This window comes from Ctenocephalides felis, unplaced genomic scaffold (genome assembly GCF_003426905.1).
Source record: "Ctenocephalides felis isolate EL2017-DRISC unplaced genomic scaffold, ASM342690v1 CF-g0.4_SCAFFOLD_03571, whole genome shotgun sequence".
Lineage (NCBI taxonomy): Eukaryota > Metazoa > Arthropoda > Insecta > Siphonaptera > Pulicidae > Ctenocephalides > Ctenocephalides felis.
The window spans coordinates 19,171,920-19,197,455 of NW_020539725.1; the positions used below are offsets into that span (position 1 = coordinate 19,171,920).

Here is a 25,536-nt window from a genome sequence, read left to right on the forward strand (position 1 = left end):
GTATGTGTATGTGTTTATTTTGTGTGGATACAATTTTTCGTCAACATTTTCGGGAGCATCGCTACATTAGAAACTGCAGAAACTTCATATTTTGTTTTTCAAAATCTATAATTTTTTTAGAATACTGAATAATTCATTGAGTTCATTAACTGTATTAAGTTCATCATAAAAAATTATCAGTCATCAAATTTTTTTTCAACAATTCAGAAGAAATGAAAAGTAATGTAAACTTATATAAACGTCATCGTCCAATTTATAAGCTCTTATTTTTGTCTATTCTATAACATATGAATAATGAAATCTATAGTATTTATATTAATATATTCGAAAATACTTAAAATTTCTCGATTATTTCATTACGGTACATGAAGTTCTAGCAATTTGCCTATGGCACGATGCTGTGTACTACTAGTTGTTAATTTGATATTATTACATTTTATTTGTCTATAAAGCATTGGTAAAAATAAAAATGCTTTCTTCAAATTATACCAATTTATTTTAGTGTTGCTTATTTTGCTTTCTAAAGGAAAGAGAGTTTATTTTATATAGTTTTTTATTAACAAGAATTTAAAATGGCGGATCATTAATAATAATGGCGGGGCATTTGAATTACAAATGCATATATAACATTATATTTAACATCATGGCACATGATTATAAAAAAAATGTGACTAACAATTTTGTCCAAGCATCATGTATTGAATTTTTTTTTAAATACGGTTTAATTATTTCTAGTTATTTATCACTATTCAAGTTTTAAAACGCAAAATGAGATATTTTAACAGTAATACTAAAGTAAAGTGAATCACATTATACATGCATTCTAAAATTTTCAAATAAATATTTTCCAAGATTTTAAATCATATTATTGTATTCATTTTCAAACTAACATAGAGTATATTATTAAATAGATATGGTAATAATAATATCCATTGAACAAATCTGATATTCATTTGTTGTTTAATGAAATTATAAAAAATCTGCTTGTTAAGTCAGTTTGCTCTTGATTAGTTTAACCCACTTGGCCTAATATAGTAAAAGCACTGTATGATATTCGGACTATCTGAAATATTTAATTGGATTAATTATTATTTATTTGATTTATTTAATTGTATTATAAGTAATATGTATTAATTTTATTATATTTATTTACTTTCATAATACTATATAGTATCTAAATATTTTTATTGTTTGTCGATTAAAAAATATAAATTTTAGTGTCTATATTCATTTTAGATACACAAAAATGACAAATTTGCTTTTACCAAAAATCAGTGAAAATTACATTAATTCATTAAAATTTTTTTTGATAGCACATTTAATACACTTAGATAAATACTTTGTTTTTTTTTTTTGTAATGCGAAAAAAATTACATCAATAAAATAGAATTTCTCTATTAAAAATATTAAATAAATTATGAAACCTTGGAATATAATTATTGAAAGTATTTAGATATCAATATTATTTGTTTCTTTATTTATATTCTTAATAAATATGAAAAATATTAAGATAGTTAAAAAATAGCTTTGATTTACAATTGCGTATCAAAGAGAAATTGAATTATTATTATTATTATTAATGTTATATTATTATGTTCTACCTATTAACTAATAGTACGTATAATTAATAATTAAAACCAATTTGCTGTCCAAAAACTTACTAAAATTCTTACAAATTGAATATATTGTTCTTTAGCTATATTATATAATTGGTTGATCATGTAAACCAGTGATTCCCAAACTTATTTCACTTACCGCCCCCTTTCCAGAAAAAATGTTAAGCGCCCCCCTTACAAACTTTTCGAAGGAGAAGTTGGTTTTCATAAAAAAATCCGATTCGCTAATTTTACTTTTTCTCGACGTTTAAAGCCATTCTGAATTGAATGAGACCAACAATTGAAAAGCAATATGTGTGTGTGTTTAGATTTTCTGCCATAATCGTCGTTTTCTCAAAAAATGGCTGGACCGATTTCAAAAATTTAAAAGCCATCTCGATCAAGACTAACGTTTCTAGGTTTTGTTCAACGATCGGCCGAGCCGTTTCTTTGTAAATCGCAGAAAAGTTAAAAAAAACTTCGTCCACGTTTTAGCCCGCAATTCTGAATCGATTTTGAAAATTCAAAAACTGTTCGAAACATATTGGTTGGGAATCGACCTGATTAGTTTTTAGTAATGATCAACCGCGCCGTTTTCTTGTAATAAAGTCTTTTTATCAATATAAGTAGTAGTAATTAATAAGTAGTAGTAATTTTTTAGACAATTTTTATGTTTTTTTTTTTTTGACGTAGATACCACAGTCTTATAGATCATACTAAAATATTACGGTCCTACAAAAAGTCGTTAAATTTTGAAAATTCGTCAAAGTTTGCAAAAATCGGTATCGTTTTTGTGGCGTTTGTCAAAATTAGAACTTTCAACGATGTTTGCTTAAAAACGCATAAACCGATTTTAAAAATTTAGAAGCCAATCGATGTATTTCGATTATAATTTTAATGTGAGGGGAAAGGAATGACGGGGGGTGCGCTCGTACCTACGATAAATTTGTTCGCAAAAAGTAATAAAGGGAGTCGCGTTAAAATTCAAGCAATATTGGGTTTAGACTCGGAATTTAATACAATATCAAAATTGCTGTTCCAAATATTACGCGTTAAATCTCAATCCACGAGCCTTAAGCTCCACGGTGTTGTTGGAATTTCAACGAAATCGAATAATAATTGTAAACACTTAGCTAAACATTTGGATTATTTTATTGTCATTTTTCTATTCATTTATGTTGCTATTTTGATCTAATGAGTCTTACCATGATGAAAGTTTCCAAGTTCATAGGAAATAAACCTGCTTTGATAGTAATAATTTTCTGGGTGTTCTGAATCATCAATTGCAGAGCTCGTTTATAATTATTATCATCATGTATCCAAGGAGAATCGTATACTGCTGATGCAATTTCTTTAGCCTAACAATAATAAATAAAATAAATAGTCAAAAATTATAACTGTATACATTTTTATAAACTACAAGATTCGAGAACCCGAGTTTGATTGCTCATTGATAATATATAATGAAATATAAAACCAAGGACTTTTCTACATCAATAACATTTATTTAGGCGCTCATCTTTCCCTTTTCTCTGATGGTTGATAGTTCAACTTTGTTTCTAAAAATGAATTTGGGGTTTGACCCACTACATGATAGTTTTTACTATAAATCAATCATAAAATATGTAAATTTTAGTAGACTCGATGTAAAATCCTTATAGTTTTTGGTTCTTAAAACATTTCACTCATTCATTTTGGCATTTAAACTATTATATTATTATTACCTGTACTGAAACTTCATTTGCATGCCAGTAGTACAACAAAGCTTGAAATGATATTGAAAATAGATATGCTATTGTAAATAGCAGTTCAAAGCCAAAGGACATCTAGAAACAATATTAATAAGTATAATCTGTATATATATATATATATATATATATATATATCAAATAGTAATATCAATAAATGTAATGCTTAATGTAGATAATGTGCATACATAACATATGTTATGATTTTTGTGAGGTTTTATAATAATTGATTATTAGATGATCTGATGGCTGACTGATGATTGTAAATGGTGAACATAGAAATAATTAAAGTAAAAACTTGGCATATTCTAATATTTTTCCTTCTCTTTTAATAATATAAAAATGATTCTTCATACTTGTATGAAAAACCACATTGTTAATTAAATTTTACAGAAGTTTTGGCTCTGATACATAACAGTATTGGCAAAACCTTTTTTGACAGTAATATATTCAAAGAAACTTTTTTTCATTTAAATTTAGTTTTATTGCTATTATTAATATAATACATACTTTTGACATAATAATTCCTTCTCCGCACAATATAAGGGTGAATAATGCAAAATCCACAGCCATTGGTAATTTAATTATATTTTTTAGGGTATTCAAAAATCTGTAATTAATGAAAGTGTATTTTTAATAACCAAATTGTAAAATCAATATCCATGCACGATTTTTGTGATATATTACATCGAATGATGTTAAATAAGTTTATGAATCTAGTTTCTTCTAGTGGTGCATGGCATCATGCCTTAAGGCAAATTCCTAAAACTTTCCGTAGCAAAAATTTAAATTTTTAAAAATGATTTAGTTTTCTTTTAGAACTCTGAAAATAATGATTGACGTTTTTTAAAAAATTTGATTTTTCTTTAATTTGAATTGATTTATACTTTGAAATATTTTGGAAATTTTGAACTTTGTTTCAAAGCAATCGCGATACGTTACTTGCGTAGAATAGAAGCGCGTGAGCGTCGCGTAGCACTTTAACGGATAAACATTAGTGAGGAACTCTAGAAAAGTGAACAAAATTCATTATTAATAAAATATCTATAAAATATGTGATATTTTGATGCGCATATGTCTAATGATCATTATTGTCCGCCAAATCGCATTTTTTCACTTTTTTTTATCGAATCTCCGAAACCGCTAAACCTGCCTTTCCAAAAATTTCATCAATTTTTCATTTTATTAATACAAATAGAATACTTTTTGGATCACACTCCGTTCTCTCAAAAAATCAATTGCCATTTTTAACGGCTCGACCTGCGTTTACCAAAAACTAATCAGCACGTTTCCTTATCAATACGAATCAAATTTTGTTTTAATTATTTAAATCGGTTGACTCGTGTTACCGAAATTATCACAGAAATTTGTATCCGCACACTAAAAAACATACATTCACAAGCTAACATCCATTTTTTTCTAAAAATAAGGTATGCCAAAATGTTAAGAAACGTAGAGACATACAAAAAAAATTATTCTCGATTTTTTTGCGATTACCATAACTTACCCTATGGGAAGTTAACAATAAACTATGTGCGAGAGTTTTTTTTTTTAATTTTTATTGCAAAACTATCATCTAATTATAATTATACTTACCTGACTACCTTCAAATGTTGATTAATGCAATCAATTAGAAAATTATAACGCTCTTTCCTTGATATAGTATTATGCAATGGAGTTTTATTTCGAGTTTTTAGAATATAATCATTCCTATTTCTAAGTTTGAATTGAAGTACACGTGACATAGATATTGCATATACAAACATCGATAAAATCATTGTAGTCAAATATGGTATGGTTATACAATTTATAACAAGTAGACTTGTATAAAAACAATAACTGATTAATATGTGGTCTTCAATTTTGAATGGCAGCCATGTCTCTACTGATATCAGATGAATTTCATCGCCAGGCCTTAAACATAATAATAATAAATTAATAATTTATTACCTTATTTTTGATGGCAAAACATGCTTAAAGAGAACACTGACATACTATAAAGACATTTTAAAAATGGCGCTGAAAAGTTTTTCACGGAAGACAGTGTTATAATTATAGCTACACTATGAAATGATTTTTGTTGCCAATAATATGAATGTCCATGAGTAACAAAATAGAGCATAGGCCGAGGCACAAAGATCCGATTTGACTTTGAGCAATTGTGGAAATCAAACCAACTCTAAACCAACAAATGACATAAATCAAATAAACAACTATTTGACTATGTTCAGTTAAACACCCAGCTAATTTATATAGGCAAGTAAAGTAAGACTGCCAGGGGACAAGCAGGTCCAATATTTCATTTTTGATTTCAAAGAAATTTACAAAATAATAACTACATTATGCAACCAATATGATATATAAATTTCATGGGTATATTTTTTGCAGAGATATTGTGTATATAACCTCGATCTGGTATTTTGACAGAAATAATTATCAGCAGAGTAGGAATAACTTATCTGTTCTAAAATAAGTTTTTTTAAACTAAATTTTCTTTTTTGTTTACTATTTTTTGTAGTTCACTCCTTTGCCACCGTTAAGGTTCAAGTGGTTCTTATTACCCCTCCCACAAGTATAATAGAGATATTATAAAAAACATGCTGTTAAATCTAAGTAAAATCTAGTGGTACATGGCATCGTGTCTTCAGGCAAATTGCTGAAACTCCCCACACCAATTTTTTTTTTTTAAAAAAGATTCATTTTTTTCAGAACTGTGCAAGAATCGATTTCTGCAATTTTTAACAGTTTTGAAAAGAATTGACCTTCTTGAAATATTTGATTTTTTTATACTTTGAAATCTTTTGGAAATTTTGAACTTTTTTCAAAGCATTCGCGATACGTTAGCTGCGTAAAAACGAAATATGGAGCGCCTTGGCGCCGCGTTGCAGTACAACGGGTATCGAATGAAAAGAAAATTATATTATTTTTTATTTTCTGATTGCTATTTAATTATTGTAAAAAAATGATATCAGTGTCTCGTAAAATAAATCTCAAAAGCTAATAACAGAAGAAAATACTCTTCTTAAGGATTTTCAAACATTGTCCCCCAATAAGAGAAGTCGTAAAAATCCAGGTCATGTCAGGTTATACGTCTTTTTACCTCTACTTTCAAATATTGTTGTTAATTTTTTTTTACTTTACTTGTTTTTGAGATACTGGTGGTCGACCCTTTTACCCTCGAACCTTTAAGCTCCGCTGTTAGTTTTTTTTTTATTACAAAGCTATACTTACTTATAAAATATATAAAATGCAGCAATGTAATAACATTCGTACATTGCAATAGTCGACCATACCGAAACTTTCAAAATCCAATCTACCTTGAAAAATGCGGTTTGAGTTTGTTCTAAAATATCTGTTATTTCCGAAATCCCTTGGTTTTCTAAATCACTTATATCTTCATGAATTGTTTTATATATCGCATAATACTCTTTTCGATACATAACACAATTTATACATTTTACCACCAACTGAAGTACTAAGGCGATAGTACCAAAATTTACTACTATTATTTGTGGATTATCAAGATTCACAACGATGAATGATAATTGTGTAAAATTAAATATAGTGTAAAAAGTAATCACTAAATAACTTTTGATGTAACTTAGCCATGCATATTTGTCACTTTTAAAATGCACCAGACCAGGAATACTTAAAGCGGTTACAGTTGATCCTACGAGCTTGTTGGAACGAATTTTATCGTCCATTTTCACGATTATAAATGAAAAGTGGTCAAGTTATAATTTCTAACTCTGAACAGGCTATAAAATTAAGTTATTCACTCAGGTTATATTTATATATAGTTAACATATTTAATTGTCCTGATTTTAATTTGATGTGAAATGATCATTGGCGTGCTTAAATAGTGAGAATATACATTTCTAGTGATACGTCCAAGATTGGCCCTCATTTTCACCTTTCTACTCAGGTTTTTATAGGAGTAAATTTTGTCCGGTATTCATTTTTTTCGCTTGTACCGTCCTGAATTTTATGTCTTGGATTGTCCAAATTATTTCAATGTTAATTGTTATTATTTTGTTTTTACTACATACTAGAATAATTTGTATAGAATTATAACCGAAAAAATGGGCGTATCAGATACCGTGTCTTCAAATAGACAAATTCAAAAACGATATCACACACTGAAGTTAATTATGAGAAAGTATAAATTTTATACAATGCTTGAAACCGAAAAAGATGAATTAGGAAAGATCCGTAATATTAATTCTGATTAAAGAAAAACAATAATAATTCATATTAAATAATTTGATTAAGAAGTTAGATTTATTAAAGAACTGATTTTTATTACATCTTCCAGAATTATTTGTTATATAAAGTTTACTCAAAAAGTAACGAAAAACCATTTTTGAGTTCTTTAAATTAACTAATCATCTTCTACATTATTTATCAAATTTTAAATAAAAAAAATATGGTCTCGTTAATTAACTTCTCTTATGAGAAGATATGAAATTTATATTTATTAAACTACATATTCAAAAAATATTTTGTTTTAGTACATTTTCATAAAAATCAATTTCAAGTGGTAAAAACTCATTAATTGTTAGTAGGTTATATATCCTAAGGATTCAAGTTTTATAGGATTAGAAAATTTTAAAATTCGCATTAAGTGATATTATTAATTGAGATATGGCATTTATACGTTTATATATTAAATATTACTTGGGAATAGACATTTGATTTCTGAAATATTAAAATAATCCGAATAAAAAATAACCTTAAAGCTAACTAATTCAATTTTATAACGGTAAACATTACTTTAGCATAAGCCATGATTATGAATGCTAAATCGTCATATGGGGCTCTACTAATTAATTTTAATTTTATAATTATGAAAATAACAATATTTAAAATATATTTTTATATAAATTCATTAGATTTGGCATGAGCAATTAAAAATTTCAATCAAAATTTAAACTAGTGGAGAGCATCGCATCGTGCTTTAAGGCAAATTGCTGGAACTTCCCGTACCAATATTTTTTTTTAAAGATTAACATTTTAAAAAAAAAATTACTTTGAGAAAATTGGATTTTTGAGAAACTATAAATTTTTGAAAAAAAAATTTTTTTGGAAAAAAGACTTTGAAAAAAAATTTCTATATTTTGAAATATTTTGGATGATCTGAACTTTTTTTCAAAGCAATCTAACTGCTTCAACTGCATAGGGACGTAATATCAAAGCGCGTAAGCGCCGCGTCGCCGTCTATCGGATAAACATTGGTACAGAACCCATAGGAATTGATACAAAATGTATACTTATTGTTATAATCTCTAAAAAATATCTAATAATTGGATGTATTGGATGTAAAATTTGTATCCGCGCACACACACATACATCTATTTTTCTAAGGTATGCCAAAATATTCAGAAACCTTTGAAACGTAAAGAAATATAAACATTTTCATTTTCGATTTTTTTTTGCGACTTACCCTACGGGAAGTTGAAAAGTTGAGTCTTATTTTACGAAGTATGAAATTCAAATAAGACGCTACTGTTAGGGCTCAATTTTGTTGTTTTCGTGTTACATATTCGTTGACTTAAATATGTGGCTCATTCAAAATTTAATACTATGCCTAAATTATTTTCATGAAAATTATCATCTCTTTCTGTGCTTTAATATTTATGATTATCAGAATTAATTCACATAAAATATTCACACATTTACTTTCACATTAGAATGAATCAAGAATATGCAAAAAATGAATCTATGTTCCAAAACTTGTTCTTTTATATTGCTATTAAAATACAGAAAGTTTTAAAATTCAATCATGAATTCTAATAATAGTATAATTGAATTCTGCTAAATATGATAAATGAAATATTTTTGCTTTCTCAAGCCTCAATACTCCATTACATAAATTTTTCAAGTAATATATTCAACAATATCTTGAATCAAATTCTTATTTTACTAACATATATGTTGAATCACTTGTGGAATTATATTACTTTATAATAAAACATCTTACAAAAATATAAATATATATTGTCTTGACTAAATTGTTTTCTTTTTTTAAATTCTTGTTGCAACAGAAATTAACGAAAAGCCAAAATGATGTGATCGTATTGAACTGTTTTGAAAAAAATATATAGAAAAAATTCTCATGTTTGGAAATTACGAACTTTTAAGTGCAACCTAGAGCTTTGGCAAAATTGCTCCATTTTACGGTTATTGTGATTCCAGACGCATGATACTCCGAAAATCAAAAAGTTTTTGATTTACATAAATAATTTTATCATACTTTTACGTAAACTTTCCTCAAATCTTATCATTTTTTTTAATGTTTATTTTCTAATTTTAATTTAGACAAAAGGTAAAGTTCGTACATGACTATAGAAGTAGGTTTAACTTAATAAGTTAATATGAAATTTGATTTGTCCAGTGATCTCGGTGTGACCTAATTCAAGGAGCTTAATATTATTTCTATTATCTCCATTTCCTAATTTCCGAAATGATTTATTGAGTAATTATCATATTTAATAAAGATATTCAAATATAATTAGCCTTCCTGATCGCTAACGTCTAATGAGCCGTAATTCATATATTGATCTATGAACTAATAACCTAGGCTAATAACTGTAATTATGTAAGTATCTTCAGAATAACTCTTTGATCAGTGTTGTACGTGTTTTCACAGTTAATTTTTTCAATAATACTTGCAATATCTACATTTTAAAATATATAATACAGAAAAATTCTCAAATTTTAAATCTATGCTCAAGAAGCTAAACCATCTTTTGCAATTTGAGTCAATATTAGTATTTGGATTTTATACTTATTGGATAGTATTTTGTTCATTTGAAAAAATTTTATATTATAAATTTGTTAATAATTTTTATTATTTACCTGAATTTTAATATTTTGTAATTATAATTACCCACATTAACAAGAAATATTAATCATGAGATCCAATTTGACTCTTTTTCAATGAACACAACATACAAATTATTTATAAACATAAAATCCGCAAATAAAATTGTTAATTGTTAATTGATTTCAATTGAAATAATTACAAATATCCATAAATAGGTTCCTGAGAAACATGAGAAAGACTCGCTCAAAATAAATTTTTCATGGCGCGAAACGCGTTTGAACTAAATACTACAAGGTTGTGACAATGACGCTCAACATCTGGCAGGATTGTTATTATGGCTTACTTCATGTTATACAGTCTTGAAAACATTAATAAAACTATCCAATTTTTAAATAAGGCTACTGTGTCACTTTGTCCATATATATTATTGTGTCCGTATTTTGGTAATTTTATATAATTTAACAAAAATATAATGGTAAAACCTGAAAGAATCATTGATACTAACCGAACCATTCTACTTAGTATTTGAAAAAAATTATTTTAAACAATTTACTTTATTCTAGAATGTGTCTTCTATATAAGTATAGAAATAATTTTATAATTGTAAATTTTCTCATTTTGTTATTTGTTTCATAATTACTGAACTCTTATTTATGTCCAGATTCGTCGATTTTCTATAGTTTTTAAGATCAAATCTATTTCATTCTTATAAGAAGTGTCAACACGCTATATGAGAGCCTTAGCATCTAGTAATAAAAATAGTTATATATCATATGCATTAATGTTATGAATATTTCATTCATATTTACCATAATAAAGGTGTCTAAATTCATGGGATATAAACCTGCACGAAATAAAAGTGGTTTCTGTGATCTTTGTATAATCAAAATTGTAGCTCTCCTGTATGAATTATCATACTCCGTCCAATTTGATTTATATGCTGCGTTTGCCAATTTCATGCCCTTTAATTAGTAAAATTGTTTAACTATTCTTCATTTTATAAATTAAACATAAATTAATTTAAATATTTAAAATTAAATTATTTGGGCATTAAGCATACTTCGAATGTAGTTTCCGCAGCAAGCCAGTAATACCAAAGAGCCAACAGGAACATCGAGAAAAAATATCCTACGGTCATAAGAAATTCTACACTAAAAACTGGAACCTGTAAAGGGTTAACAATAATTTATATTCAATTAATTATTAATATATTAAATTACTTTTACCATAGTAGCCATGGCTGCTTCTCCGCATAATAGACCAGTATACAATATAAAATCTATGGCCAAAGGAAATTCAGCTATTTTCATAAAGTCGTCGAGAAACCTACAATTATGATAGTGTTATTACACAAAAATTTATGTAATGTATTTAGGAAAAATTTATCTCATATACAGCAATATTGAACAAATTATCTGTGCATTCATTTAAAGGTACGCAGAGAATTGGGTTGTCATAATTAAGTCATGACGAGAAAGTTCGTCAATCACTGCTTAAATCAATCACAATATTGATTTTATTACAATATTAACAATTATATTGCCAATATTCAGATCTTTTGTTCACATAACGATAAATTACATACATATTGAACAAAAAAGTTTTTTTTTTGTTATAATTTATTTCTGTTAATCAAGACTTTAATGTCTCATTTACAAAACAAAAAGAGTGCGCGTAAGGCTCACACTTCAAGTAAAACTTATTAGCTGCTGTACAAGGTGGCATTTAAGTAAAAATAAATACTTTATATAATAATTTTGAATAATATTTTGTTAGTAATATGGTAAAACTCGTGATGCATTTATTAGTGTCAACCATTATACACATGTATATAATGATAAATTATAAATTATATATTTATAATAGCATTAAAATTATGTATAATATTTAAAAACAATAATGTAATTAAAGTCATTCTTCAAATATGACATGATCGGTTTGTCATTGTAATTAGCATTTAGAAATGAACCTTCATTAGAGAAATGAAGTAATTGCTGATTAATAAATTCTACAATATTTGTTCACACAGTGGATTATTTTAAACAATGCCTAAACAAATATTATTTTTGCAATTTCACTCATCATGTAATTGTGTTTGAAGAACTTCATGTAATTAAAATTAACATACATTCATTTACTGTTCGTATTTTTTTTTTACTTTTTCGCTGGCGATATAATCTCATTCTTTGAACAGCTGTAATATCTATCTTGCCCAACAAATATTTTCCATTTTTCATAACTTCAAAGATTTATAGAAACTACGAATAATATAGAAATTATTTCAATAAACTTATGTTTCGTACATGACGCAAATATTGCATCTGTTATATTATTTTCATGATAATTATTTACGGGGGATAGGGTAAAATATTCTTCAGATTCAGGCATTTTTCATTAATTCAAGATATGTACTACGATGTAACTTCAAAATATTTATTTATCTATGCCGATTTCCTTGTTGATATCGGTACGCATACAACGTTGATGCCGGTACGCATACAACGACAGATCTCTGTACACATACACGACGACTGGTCACAATCGACTCGTGAAGAAATGATCTCATCGAGAGCGCATGACGAACAGTTCGGGCGTAACGGTACTTCCGTTGCATTTGTACGGATTTACATTCTAGTCACGCCTAAAGAAGTTTTACTTCAAAAAACGAAAAAAAATTAAATAAATGTTATGCATTGCAAATACGAATTCTAATTCTCTGACATGTCCTTAAAGCTTTCTGAACATTTTTATATTTGAGAATATGAATTATTTTAATATAAAATAAAATCTCAATATAATTGACAATGGTCACTGATTTAAACGCATGACGTGTATACATGTCATTACACAAAATCTTCATGACGAATATATTCGTCAATCAAGCGATTAATCAAGTAAATAGTGTCTATTGGCGCTACCAAATTATAACTTTATTATCTTTTATATTATTTTATTATGCTATTTAGTGTTGTTTATATGAATGTAGTACCTTATTATTTTGAGATGATCCTCAACAACGCTCTTTATAAAATTATTTGCAGCAAAAGTATTACCATCATTTCTACAATTTGACGCCGTCTGTGCTTTCACCTTGTTGTTGCTCAACTTATATTGCAATAACCTAAATCTAATTGTCCCATATATAAACATTGATATCATAAAACAATTCAAATGTGACAACAGTAAAAAGTTTATGGACAACATATAAATGTAGAAGATAAAAAGTGTTATTCTATGCTCTTCTATTTCAAAGGGAAACCAATTTTCCATGCTGAGTGGATGAATTGGTTCTCCAGGCCTGAAAAATAAAATATAAATATATAATCTTCTAAACTAAATTTTGTATACTTCTTAAACCATCACCAAATTTTTAAATCAGTGTAGAATATATATTTTGGATGAATTTGAGCAAATTCTGGTTTTAGGGAGTATATTCAAAAGCATAAAAAATGATCAGATTCCCATGTATAAATTTCATCTGAATACTAAAGTTTTGTTAAGATTCAGAAGATTTCAATGTAATACAAGTGATGCAATTGTAGAAATTTGACAAGGAATACATTGGCTTGAAATTAACTCAATACTCATATGTTATAAATTAATCATAATTAGTAGAAATCCTTCAACCTCGACTTTATGATACATATATATATATATATATATATATATATATATATATATATATAGCATGATTTAATGTTTTTAAATTGGTAATCGCAAAAAATCGAAAATGAAAATGAAAATTGTTATATATCTTTACGTTTCAAAGGTTCCCGAACATTTTGGCATATCTTAGGAAAAATGGATGTATGTGTGTTTATATATATTTATATATATATATATATATATATATAATGTGTGTGAGCGTGTGTGCGGATACAATTTTTCGTCGACGATTTCTGGAATACGAATCAACCGATTTGAATAATTAAAAAAAACATTCGATTTGTATTGATAAGGAGGCGGACTGATCAGTTTTTGATAAAGGCAGGTCTAGCCTCTTTAAAGATACGGGGTAAAAAGTGCCAAAAATAATAATTGTTTTTTGAGAGAACCGAGCGTCGGATTTGTATCTCTCAAGAAACATTTTATTTGTATTGATGATATAAAGGACTGATGAAATTTTCGAAAAGGCAAGCCTAGCAATTTCGGAGATCCAATAAAAAAGTGAAAAAAACTACCAATTGGCGGACAAAAATGATCGTTAGACATATACGCATCAAATTATCACATATTTTATAGATATTTTAATAATAACAATTTTTGTTAACATTTTTATGGGTTCCGTACCAATGTTTATCCGTTATACAGCGACGTGGCGCCCACGTGCTTCCATATTTTATTTCTACGCAGCTAAGGTATCGCGATTGCTTTGAAAAAATGTTCAAAATTTCCAAAATACTTCAAATCATGAAAAAATTAATTTTCAAAAAGGTCTATTTTTATCAAAAATCGATTTTTTTGGGTTCTAAAAGAAAATTGTATCTTTTTTTAAAAAATAATACTTGGTATGGGAAGTTCCTGCAATTTGCCTTAAGGCACGATGCCATGAACTATTAGTTTCTGTTTGTTTGCTCAAACAATTTTTATAGGGTATGAAAGATTAAAAGCCAATAATAAAATTAAATTTGTAAAACATACCTGTTTATTACAAAAAAGTTCAGTGTGTGAGATATAACAAATAAAACACATGTTGATCCTATCGTCAATCGAACTGCTTGAAATATATTTGTAAACCTTTTAACACATGTCTCGATTATTAACTTTTCTTCAGAATCACCATTGTCATCATAAAATTTCATACAATCATGCATTCTGGTACATAAATCATTATATTGCTTTCTATATTTAATATATTTGAAGCTTCTTATATACAGCAATATTGTTAAAATAGTAGTTCCTCCATTTATAATCACCAAAGCCAAATCATTACGATTCTGATAAAGAAATATAAACTGCGCAATATTATAGAAAACATATATAGTCATGACCAAAGCACATATTAAATTTTTTAGTGATTTATTTTTTTCGTTTTGAAATCTTGTTAAACCTATATAGTTTAAAGCTTTCACAGAATGACGGAGTATTTTATTATTAAGTATGTCTTCATCCATTTTGTAAGGACAAAAGATACTTTGCTAATGCTTTATAAAACATTTTATAGCTGAATTTAGTACAACGAGGCAAGTGTTTTATGATAATTATTCTGTGTCCTCGATTATTAATACTCTTGAATATTTTATATTTGTTTGACACATCTACTAATTATTTCGCTGGCCAAGTTTTCTCATTTAATATTAACATAACACATGCATTACTATAATATTTTTGTTTGAAAGTTTTGCTAATTTCACTACCATATTTCATGTCCAGGTATACTTTACGAAACCAATTATTTGAATACATCAATTAAAGCACTAGTTAAGGAATTATCTTGGAAATATATATCAAGTATAATGACGCCCTTTATTAGGAAATCATTTAATATGATATGAAAGTGATGCATTTTCCCGTAGGGTAAGTTATAGTAATGGGCCATAAATAAAAAATGGAAATTTTTCCATATCTTTTTAACTTCCCATAGGGTAAGTTATAATAATGGGCCAAAAATAAAAAAGGAAAATTTTCCCATATATTTACGTTTCACAGATTTCTGAACATTTTGGCATACCTCAGAAACAATGAAAGCGTGTGTATGTATGTGTGAATACAATTTTTTGTCGGCGTTTTTAGGAGTACCACTCAACCGATTTAAATGATTGAAAAAACAATCGATTCCTACTAATGGGGATTAGTGCTGCCGTTTTTGGGAAAGGTCGGTCTAGTCGTTTCCGAGATACGAATCTAAATGTGTAACAAGTTGCAGTTTTTGAGAGAACTAAGCATCTGATTTGAATAATTTAAAAAACTTTCTGTGTGTGTTGACAAAACGATTGCGTTTGAAGAAGGAAATTTTTTTTGTTTCATTTTTTTTAATTTCCAAAAAAAAAAAATTTTCTTGAATATCGAAAATAATTGGGGTTTTAATTCTAATTCTAGCTAAAGTTCTAAACATCACTTATATACTTTAAATAATTATTTTTAACTTTGCAATTCAGTTTATGTAATTTTTATGAATATTAGTGCTTTATTTTAAATTTGATTAATAAAGTTTTGTTTGTTTAGTTTTCATTTAAACATACTTATATAAACGTCGTCGTCCAATTTATAAGCTCTTATATTTTTTTGTCTATAAAGTACGAATAATGAACGAAGTGGACAGTACTTATAATAATTTATTTGAAAACATTTAATACTTCTTGAATATTTTATTACGGTACGGGAAGTTCCAGCAATTTGCCTTAAGACACGAGATTAGTTATTGTTCATATTATACCAAAATTTAGTTTAATTTAATTTATTTAACCCTTGGCATCAATATGATAGAATTACCTATTTTCATAAAACTAAAGATCACAATTGAAAAAAATCGTTTTTTTTTAAATTATATATACCTATTAGAACACACTACCTACTACTGTGTACAAATATGAATCAGACTTTATTCAAAACTTTTGATCTCTTTATCAATTCTTCTAAATCCAGATTATATCCCTCAAAATATTCCTTCTCGGATCCAATGAAACTATGCCAATGCTTTTTCCAAGTTCCAAAAGTGTTTTATATTTTTTCTACTGTTTGGAGAATAGTTAGAAGTCACACAGTACTAAATCCGGATTTTGGTTAAATTTTAGCGAAATTGTCATGAAGAACAAGTACAGTGTACGCGGTGGTACGTTGTTATACAAAACTGTGTTGAATAACCCATTTGATATTCAGACCATATCAGCAACTTCTTCAATAGTCAGTCGATATTTCAGCAACAATTCTTTGGTTTTTAGATTCATAGTTTGACTTCAACGTTGTCTTCATCAGTAGTTGCGCTCTCGACCGCGCTCTCGACCTTCTTTGAACACTTTGTGCGAATCAAAAACGCATGCTCTTAATATTGACTTCTCACCAAAGGCCTTCTGAAACGCATTCTGTAGATTTCGGTTGCTGATATTTTATTTCTCTCATAAGCTACTTCTTTGTTGAATAATTTCAGACATTTTAAAAATCGAAAAAGCAAAGTTTTTAATGCGAACAAAAACGTAACAATTACATCAATTGATTGATTGATTGATTGAATTGATGTAAAATTTGACACAAATCTCAATCAAAGTATTACTTACTTGAAAATAAAAACGTTCGCCGTAATTGATGAACCTGCAAAGTTTAAATTGAAATTTCTTACTTATATTTGTACACAGAATTATATACTTAATGAAAATAAGTATAGAATGTAATTAAAACTATATTATATAAATGACTTTTCTACAATAACTTAAGTCACTTTTTAACAGTAATTCAAGAATAATTTCATTGACTTAACTTTTAATCTTGCTAATTTATACTTATTACAAATTATTTTTTATAGGTATGAACTATGTAACCAGGTGCAGGAGCAAATTTGATCCAAATTGGCAAGTCGTTCCAAAGTGAGTACAACATTTATGTTTATCTATTTTTTATGATTAATGTTTCATAGATCTGAAACAAAACATGTATTACATTAAACACAATCTATGAAAATCACTATTGAAACACGGTTTAACATACCTTTCAGATTGTTTTTTCACATTTGGTTTACTTGTCTCACAACGGTGAAAACAGCATAAGCAACGCGCAAAATCTAATATTAATAAAGATCAGTAGATGATAATTATCTAACATAATCAATATTTTGCATGAATGATATAACCAAAATGCAAATAATCCAATTAATTTTTTGTCTAATCTGCATTATCCAAAAGAACCATTTTTTCTCAAGTGTCTAAATTTTCTTATGTACTAAATTGCTTATTAGTATCCTAATATTGGTAATCAAATTTATAAAAAAGAATGTGGTTTGGCAGTTATGTTATAATACAAAATAATGTAGGATAGTCATAAAAAAGATCAGGATTAGGAGAAAGTTTGATACTAATAAGTATCAAATATTAGTCAAATATTATACGTATAAACAACTGTTCAATATTATTGACCATTTTCAAGACCTCACGTGCAAAAATGTTAGATGATAATATATTTTTAATACCGTTATGAATGTTTCCAAATTTATGGGATATAATCCAGCCCGAAACACGAATTCTTTCTGCGATCTCTGAATAATTAACAATATTGCTTTTCGATACGAAGGATTTGCTTCAGTCCAGTGAGAATCATAAGCTGCATTAGCTACTTCCAAACCCTTCCAAAAAAATAAAACTAATATTATTATCACCATTGATTAACTTAATAATAATTTTATTTACTATAACGAATTATTTTTGATAAATCAATATTTTATTTAATACCAATAAATAATATGAGTTATTACCTCGAGTGATGTTTCGGTGGCGAACCAGTAATACCAAAGTGCCAGCATAAATACTGATATAAAATATCCCATAGTCATCATAAATTCTACACTTAAAAGTGAAAGCTATAAATTAAAGAAATAATTAAATGCGGTAATTTAAATATTCATCAAAAATATGGTGTTCTTTCAAATTTTCTTACAACACTGGCCATAGCAGCTTGTCCACATAATAGTATAGCATATAATAAAAAGTCAATTGCCATAGGAAATTTTACTGTTTTCATAAAATCATCCAGGAATCTGAAAATAATTATAGATATGAAAAAATATTGAAATTTGAATACAAATAAGAAAATAATATATTTGAAGTCATAAAAAAAATAAATAGAAAAATAAAGACATGTATGATACTATATTTAGTATATTTTAGCAATAAACTCTGCTCTTTCATACTGTCGTTCCAAATCTGAAACTGTCTTTCAAGCTTTTATATATGTCTTTTAATTAAAAATTTTGTAATAAATCCAGATTTTTTAAAGCGATTCAGAACGTTTTAAAAAGTTGTAAACAGTATTATTTTATAGGTAAATTTCCATGTTTAACTTGATACAAAATCTTCCCAGACATAAGTTCCAATAAATCGCATGCAAAAATTTAAAAAAAATAATTAAGCAAATAATTAAGCATCCAAAGCAAATTTCAACTTTTAAATTATTCTCTATAGGAATAATTACCTTATGATTTCTAAATGTTCTTCAATACAACTTACAACGAATTTGTCTTCTATATGTTTCATCGAATATTTCTGGTTGTTAAATATTTTCGTAATGTATGATTTTGAATTTCGCAATTTATTTTGGAGTATTTGTAATCTGCACGAAGAGTACATGAACATAGATACCATTAGTCCATTTAAATTTGTTAAGGATAAATAATTTCCAAGAAGTATGTATAAATAAAAAATATACATAGTGATTCTGTGCTCCTCTAGAGGAAATGGCAACCAATTTTCCATGGAAAGCGGGTGAATCCTTCCTCCTGGCCTTAAAAGATAAATATTAAACATTCTTAGAATATTATTCTCTAATATATATGGACTGTTTATGCACAAAATACATTTTTATTATTTTTCTAAAAAATTATTTAAAAATATTTTTATTAATGTTTTTAACGATTTTATTAAACTACGCCAGTTCTAGATTTATTTTTGAGATCCAAACTTATATGAATTAGTTACATTCAATATTGAAAAGTAATAGATCATATCATAAATATAAATATATCATATTTAGTAATATATGCTAACAGTAAATAAATGTCTAACTTAATTGGTTTTATTGTTACATCAATTCTTTCTAAAAATATAGTTTTTTACTTTTTACCATATGTAGCATATAATTCTTCATTTTTTTCAAAATTTTCGTAGAGTCGTAGATTTCTTATATAAATTATAATGTTGAAATATATAGCACAATAGAGGTATAACAAATATAATAACTTATAATTTATATTTTTATTTCATATTATTCATATTAATATTATATTACTTTTTCCTTACTTGTGCAATATGAAGAAATTCAGAGTAAGAGATGTTACAAACAAAACACAAGTTATTCCAATACTAGTCCGGATTATCCAAAGAACATCCTCAAATTTCTTGGCAAATTTTTCAATTATCGCATTTTCATCACCATTACCATTCATTTCATAATATTTCATTCCTGCATGCATTCTGGTACACAAATCATCAAATTGCTTTCTGTATACTTTATAGTTGAAACCTTTTAAATAAATTGTTATTGTTAGAAACGCAGTTGAACCATTTACTGTTACCATATAGAAATCTTTTCGATTAACAAAAAGGAATATAAACTCAGCAATATTGTAGAGAACATATATCAGTAATATAATATAAGAAGTTAATTTTTTTATAATTTTGTAATCGTCGTTTTTGAATTGTGCGAAGCCCATGTAATTCAAAGCTTTAATAGGGCTTCGCAAGATTTTATTATTTTTAATATCTTCGTCCATTTTCAGTAAAATGATTGGAATGTACTAAAGTATGTAAAAAAACAATTTATATATGCACTTAAATATTCCACGCAAAACAATAGGAAAATTAGTTGCCCTAATTAAGTCGGATATTGTTTCTTGCAAATAATATTTTTCTCAATAATGTCTCTAGGTAATTTTCTTCATATTATATATATATATATATATATATATATATATATATATATATATAAAGCAATTGAAATATACTTATTATCCACAAATCAGTAATTTTAAATAAGTGCAAATTTGCATATGTGTAATGCAGTTTTATCTGAGAAATGATTCAATGTTCAAAATTTTGGTATACATATATGTTATATTGGTAAATATTAAATATGAGTTCTTCAAGCATACCAGCTTGAATTTTTTTTCACAATCGTCAAAATGCCTTTGTAGTTTGTAGCAGAAGAACTCCAATTTGACTTTTGAACAAAAATAACACATATCAAACTAACATATAAATGTTCAGCCAAATACCTGTTTCATCATTATAAAACTGTTTTTCTACTATTTTTCAAAAATTTGTTACATGGTCTTTTTCACCCCAAAGGCTGGGTAAAATGGTACAGTTAGTCGGCAAGGAGGTCTAATGGCATATTTATAATTTTAAAGGTATTTTACGAATTTTCAATTCAATTTCAATTTCAATTTTCAAAAAAAAAATCAAAGTTTAATATTTTTCTAGCTAAAGCTCACTAATATATTTCAAATAAATAATTTTAACTTTACATAAATATTAGACAATGTGCTTCTTTTTAAATTCGATTAATTAAGTTTTGTTTATTTACTTTTCTGAAAATATATATAAGTTGAAGTACTTATAATAATCTATTTGAAAACATTTAATATTGCTCGAATATTTTATTACGATACGGGAAGTTCCTGCATTTTGCCTTGAGGCACAATGCCATTCATCACTATTTTACTTTTTTATTCGCTATTTTTTATTTTCTACACAGTTACCAAGATACAAGTTCAGTTGGTCCTTTTACCCTACCCAAATATAATCTTTTATAGAGGTTATGTGAAAAAACTGTTAGTAAACTAAAGAAGAGCGCTTACAACAAAAAAGGAACTAACAATAGAAAATACTTTTTTATGGATTTTTAAACATTGCTATCTCTTAAAAGAGAGACTTCGTAAGAATCAAGGTGATGGCTGGTAATCGCTCCCTATTTTCAATATTATTGTTAAAAATTCCTAACATTACTTGTTTTTGGAATATCGGTGGTTGACATTTTCACCCGCAGACCTTCAAGCCCCGCTCTACCATATATTGACTGGAATCTTTTATGGAACTTTAATGAACGAATTAAATTTACAAGTTTCTGCTACATTAACTATTAATTAGTTTGCCTCAAATAACATAGATATTATCTACTATATGTCGCAGAAAATATAATCGATGTCAAAAGAACCGAGTGGGAAATGCACCGTATGAATACTCGAATATTAATTATCTAATTTGAATTTCAAACTCCATTAAACCTTGACGATCCTTCAAATAAAAGAGAAGAAAAAAATGATCCTCTTCAATATTTTCGGTGTATTCATTCCCATCCGAATATTATATCTGAATCACTTCGTTACGGAATCACTAAAACACAGATCTGCTTTTATGCAAACGCATTCGTTAAGGAGACAAGAAAAAATCATACCGCATGTCCCCTAAAAAATGTGACTCGTCTAAGCAATAAAAGAATAATTTAAACCTATAATCGCATCAAATTTATTAAGGTGAGGAATTAAAAAATAATGAATTCCTACGGCGGAGAGGGTGTTCAATGTTCTACGCAGTTGAGTGGTTTGTGAATGACATGGCGATTTTGGGGATGAGAATTTTGTGTCGATGTTTTAACTTAAATTTTTATAACAAATCTGTTAGATAGGGTGTTACAACTCGGTTGAAGAATACTTCTGACAAAATACGAAATCAAGGTTATAATCATTGTTACCTACGTAAAAAATATACCCATGAAATTTATATTGTGCTTTGGTTGAACAATGTACTTATTATAATGTTAAATCCTTTAAAATTAAAAACAATACATTGGACTTGCCTTATTTTTTCTCGCCGTCTTATTTTACCCCGTCTGTGGGATAAAAAGAAGCAGGAGACTTTTTTTTTTGAAAAACAGCAATAAAAAAATTACTACAATGACGAATTAGCTGGGAACCTTACTGAACATAGTCGGATAGCTCTTTGTTTCATGCTTTTTTGTGATATTGTTGGCTTGGTTTTCACAATATAATTGCTCAAAGTCAAATTGGACATTTGTGCCCTGCTCTACTCTCTCTAAGTTCAAAATTTATTTTACATTACTAAATATTATATGAATATATAAATAAAATCTGTCAGAGTACCGATTAATTTAATACATGATTTTCACTAAGTTAACACTCTATTTATAATAAGGATTCATATATATATCCTTCATTTTAATTTATTATTATCAGTTCAAAATATTTGATACGTAATAATTACATTCGAAAAGCGTATTTAACTTATCAATTAAATTATTACTTCTTACTAAACTTTTTATCCATTGACTCAAAAGCACGGTTCAACCGATTTGAATGATTCAAAAAACGTTCGAGTCCTATTGATAGGAAGATGTTCTGATTAGTTTTTAGCAAAGATAGGTCCAGGTTTCCAAGAATTCAGGTTTTGCAAGTAGGTAGGTAGACAAGTAAGCACGAAACCGGGTGACAGGTAAACAGGTACAAAAATAGACAAGAAGACCATTAGTCAGGAAGACATTTAGACAGGTAGTCATTTACCTAGACCAATGTTATGTTATGTTATGGCAAGGTTATGTTATGAAGAAGTTTCCATACAAAATCGTTCTAAATCTTGATAAAAACTATGTGGTTGCTGTTGCAGGCGTTTTTCTCAGGTTGTCATATAGAACACCTAGCCTGTAAACCGCACAAATGTCAAAAAACGATTTTAGATAACAGGGTCTTTCTGACCTAGCTTCATAACAAACACGTGACGTTGCAGTTTATGTGTATAACGTCTGAATAGTTTATTTGTATAACGCAAATACAAGACATTTTGACAGTGTTCAGTATGATTCAGTAGCATAATGTATGGAAGTTGGAGCGTAACATGGCCTGGTCGATCAGAAACAAAACAAATACTTATTGATTTAATCGATTATTTACACATATGGCGAGTTTCTTTAAGACAAAATGCCACTTATATCTAGTCAATTATTTTTAAAACTAGGTGTAAGTAATTCCTCGATATGCGTAAATAATATCAACGTTTTCAAAAACATTCGATAAGTTTTTGAATTTCCAAAATTTGATTTTTGACGAAAACGTTGGCAAATAACTTAGCACTTACATGCTAATTATAAAGAAACGGCTAGGCTGATCTTCTCGTAAAGTAATCAATGCACGTCCTTATCGAGTTTTATGTTTTTTAAATTTTTGAAATTTAAATACTTGTAATTAAATTCAGTATCGAATCATTATTACCAATTCGATTTTCATCTCTATGATCCTATATTATATGTAGGGCGAAAAAATAAGATCGATATTCCTGCTCTAATTATTGCTTCCTTTATTGTTCTGATTTTTTTTAAGAAAGACGTCGATTCAAGTGGCACATTGAATATTTCCACTAGACCTGTTTTTTAATTAAATTCGCATTTTCAATTGAATATAAAAATCGTGCGGTGAAGATACTGAAGTAATTATGATTGAAGTATTTTTTATCTTGATAGACGGATGATTCGAACAGTTTGTTAATTAATATACCTTGAAGAAAATATTTCGAATTATTATGCGGTTTTGTGATTGAGTATTATATAAATACAACATTTAATTTTTATTTTCAATATGGCTAAAGTTATTAATTATTAAAATTTAAAAAATTATTAAGGTTTATATTATTTTGCATTATCAATAACTAGCAGACCGTGATGAAATTGTTAAAAATATTTGTTTATTAAGTTATATATAGTTTTTAAATACTAAATTATGAGTGAATATATTTTTAATTTATTTTTTATAATATATGATTATAAAACACGTTAATAGTTAATTCAACATACCATTTTTCAAATTATATAAACAAAATAATGACCAACTTTCATACTACCAAGATAGTCCGAAATTCGATGGGTGTATTTCGCAATGGTAGACGCTGTATGGAATATATTATCAAAATCTAAAGGAATATTTTTCCAATGATCAGAGAGGAGGGGTTCTCAGAAAATGTAGAGAAACCTTAGATATAAAATATATAAATGTGATATTTTATTGGTCTAGTTGTCATAATAATAATAATGTATTCCGTCCGCAATAAATTTAAAAAAGGTATATGATACGTAATAAAAACGAATATTGGATATTAAGATGTTAGTAGTTTTTATAGATTTATTATGACTAGACGTAAACAAATAAAATTGACATATCTGAAATAGATTGTGGTAATAAAAATTATAATATTTGAAGAGAAAATATTACTTTAACTATATGAAACTCTATCTTTATGTGTTACGAAACTTTTATTGTACATTAATAGCATTATAATAAAATTCATGAAATCTGTTTTCTATAGTAAAAAACATGATTTTTAATTAGTTAGTTATATAAGAAATACCAATTATTATCTATTATATAAAAATAAGTCGGGTTTTCATTCCTGACGATATAACTCCAGAACGCACGAACCGATTTCGACGATTTTGCATTGGAAAGGTCTCGGGCTCCGTGAGGATTATAGCAAAAAAATTGAAGAAAGATTTCAACAGAAAAGCGGAAAACACTTTTTCTTTTTTTACATATAGCGTTATCTCTAATACTTAGCATGTACTACAAACTAATATTTTTTGTTCGACTGCTACTCATTTGTTTGACAGCTGCTCATTGTTCTCTGCTCAGTTAATTTCATGTGACAAACCGGCATTGTGTTCA

At 27.2% G+C, this 25,536-nt stretch overlaps 1 protein-coding gene across 2 annotated transcripts in view; it reads left to right on the top strand.

Moving 5' to 3' along the window:
* The window catches only part of LOC113384989, a 101,808-nt gene that overhangs the window by 20,220 nt on the left and 56,052 nt on the right, over window positions 1-25,536 (top strand). For both annotated transcript variants that reach the window (XR_003367958.1, XM_026622779.1), the window contains exon 2: window positions 17,629-17,689. Coding sequence is in view for 1 of the 2 variants with exons in the window: in XM_026622779.1 (XP_026478564.1) it covers window positions 17,631-17,689 (59 nt within the window). In the remaining variant the exon portion in view is untranslated. The remainder of the gene's footprint in view (window positions 1-17,628; window positions 17,690-25,536) is intronic.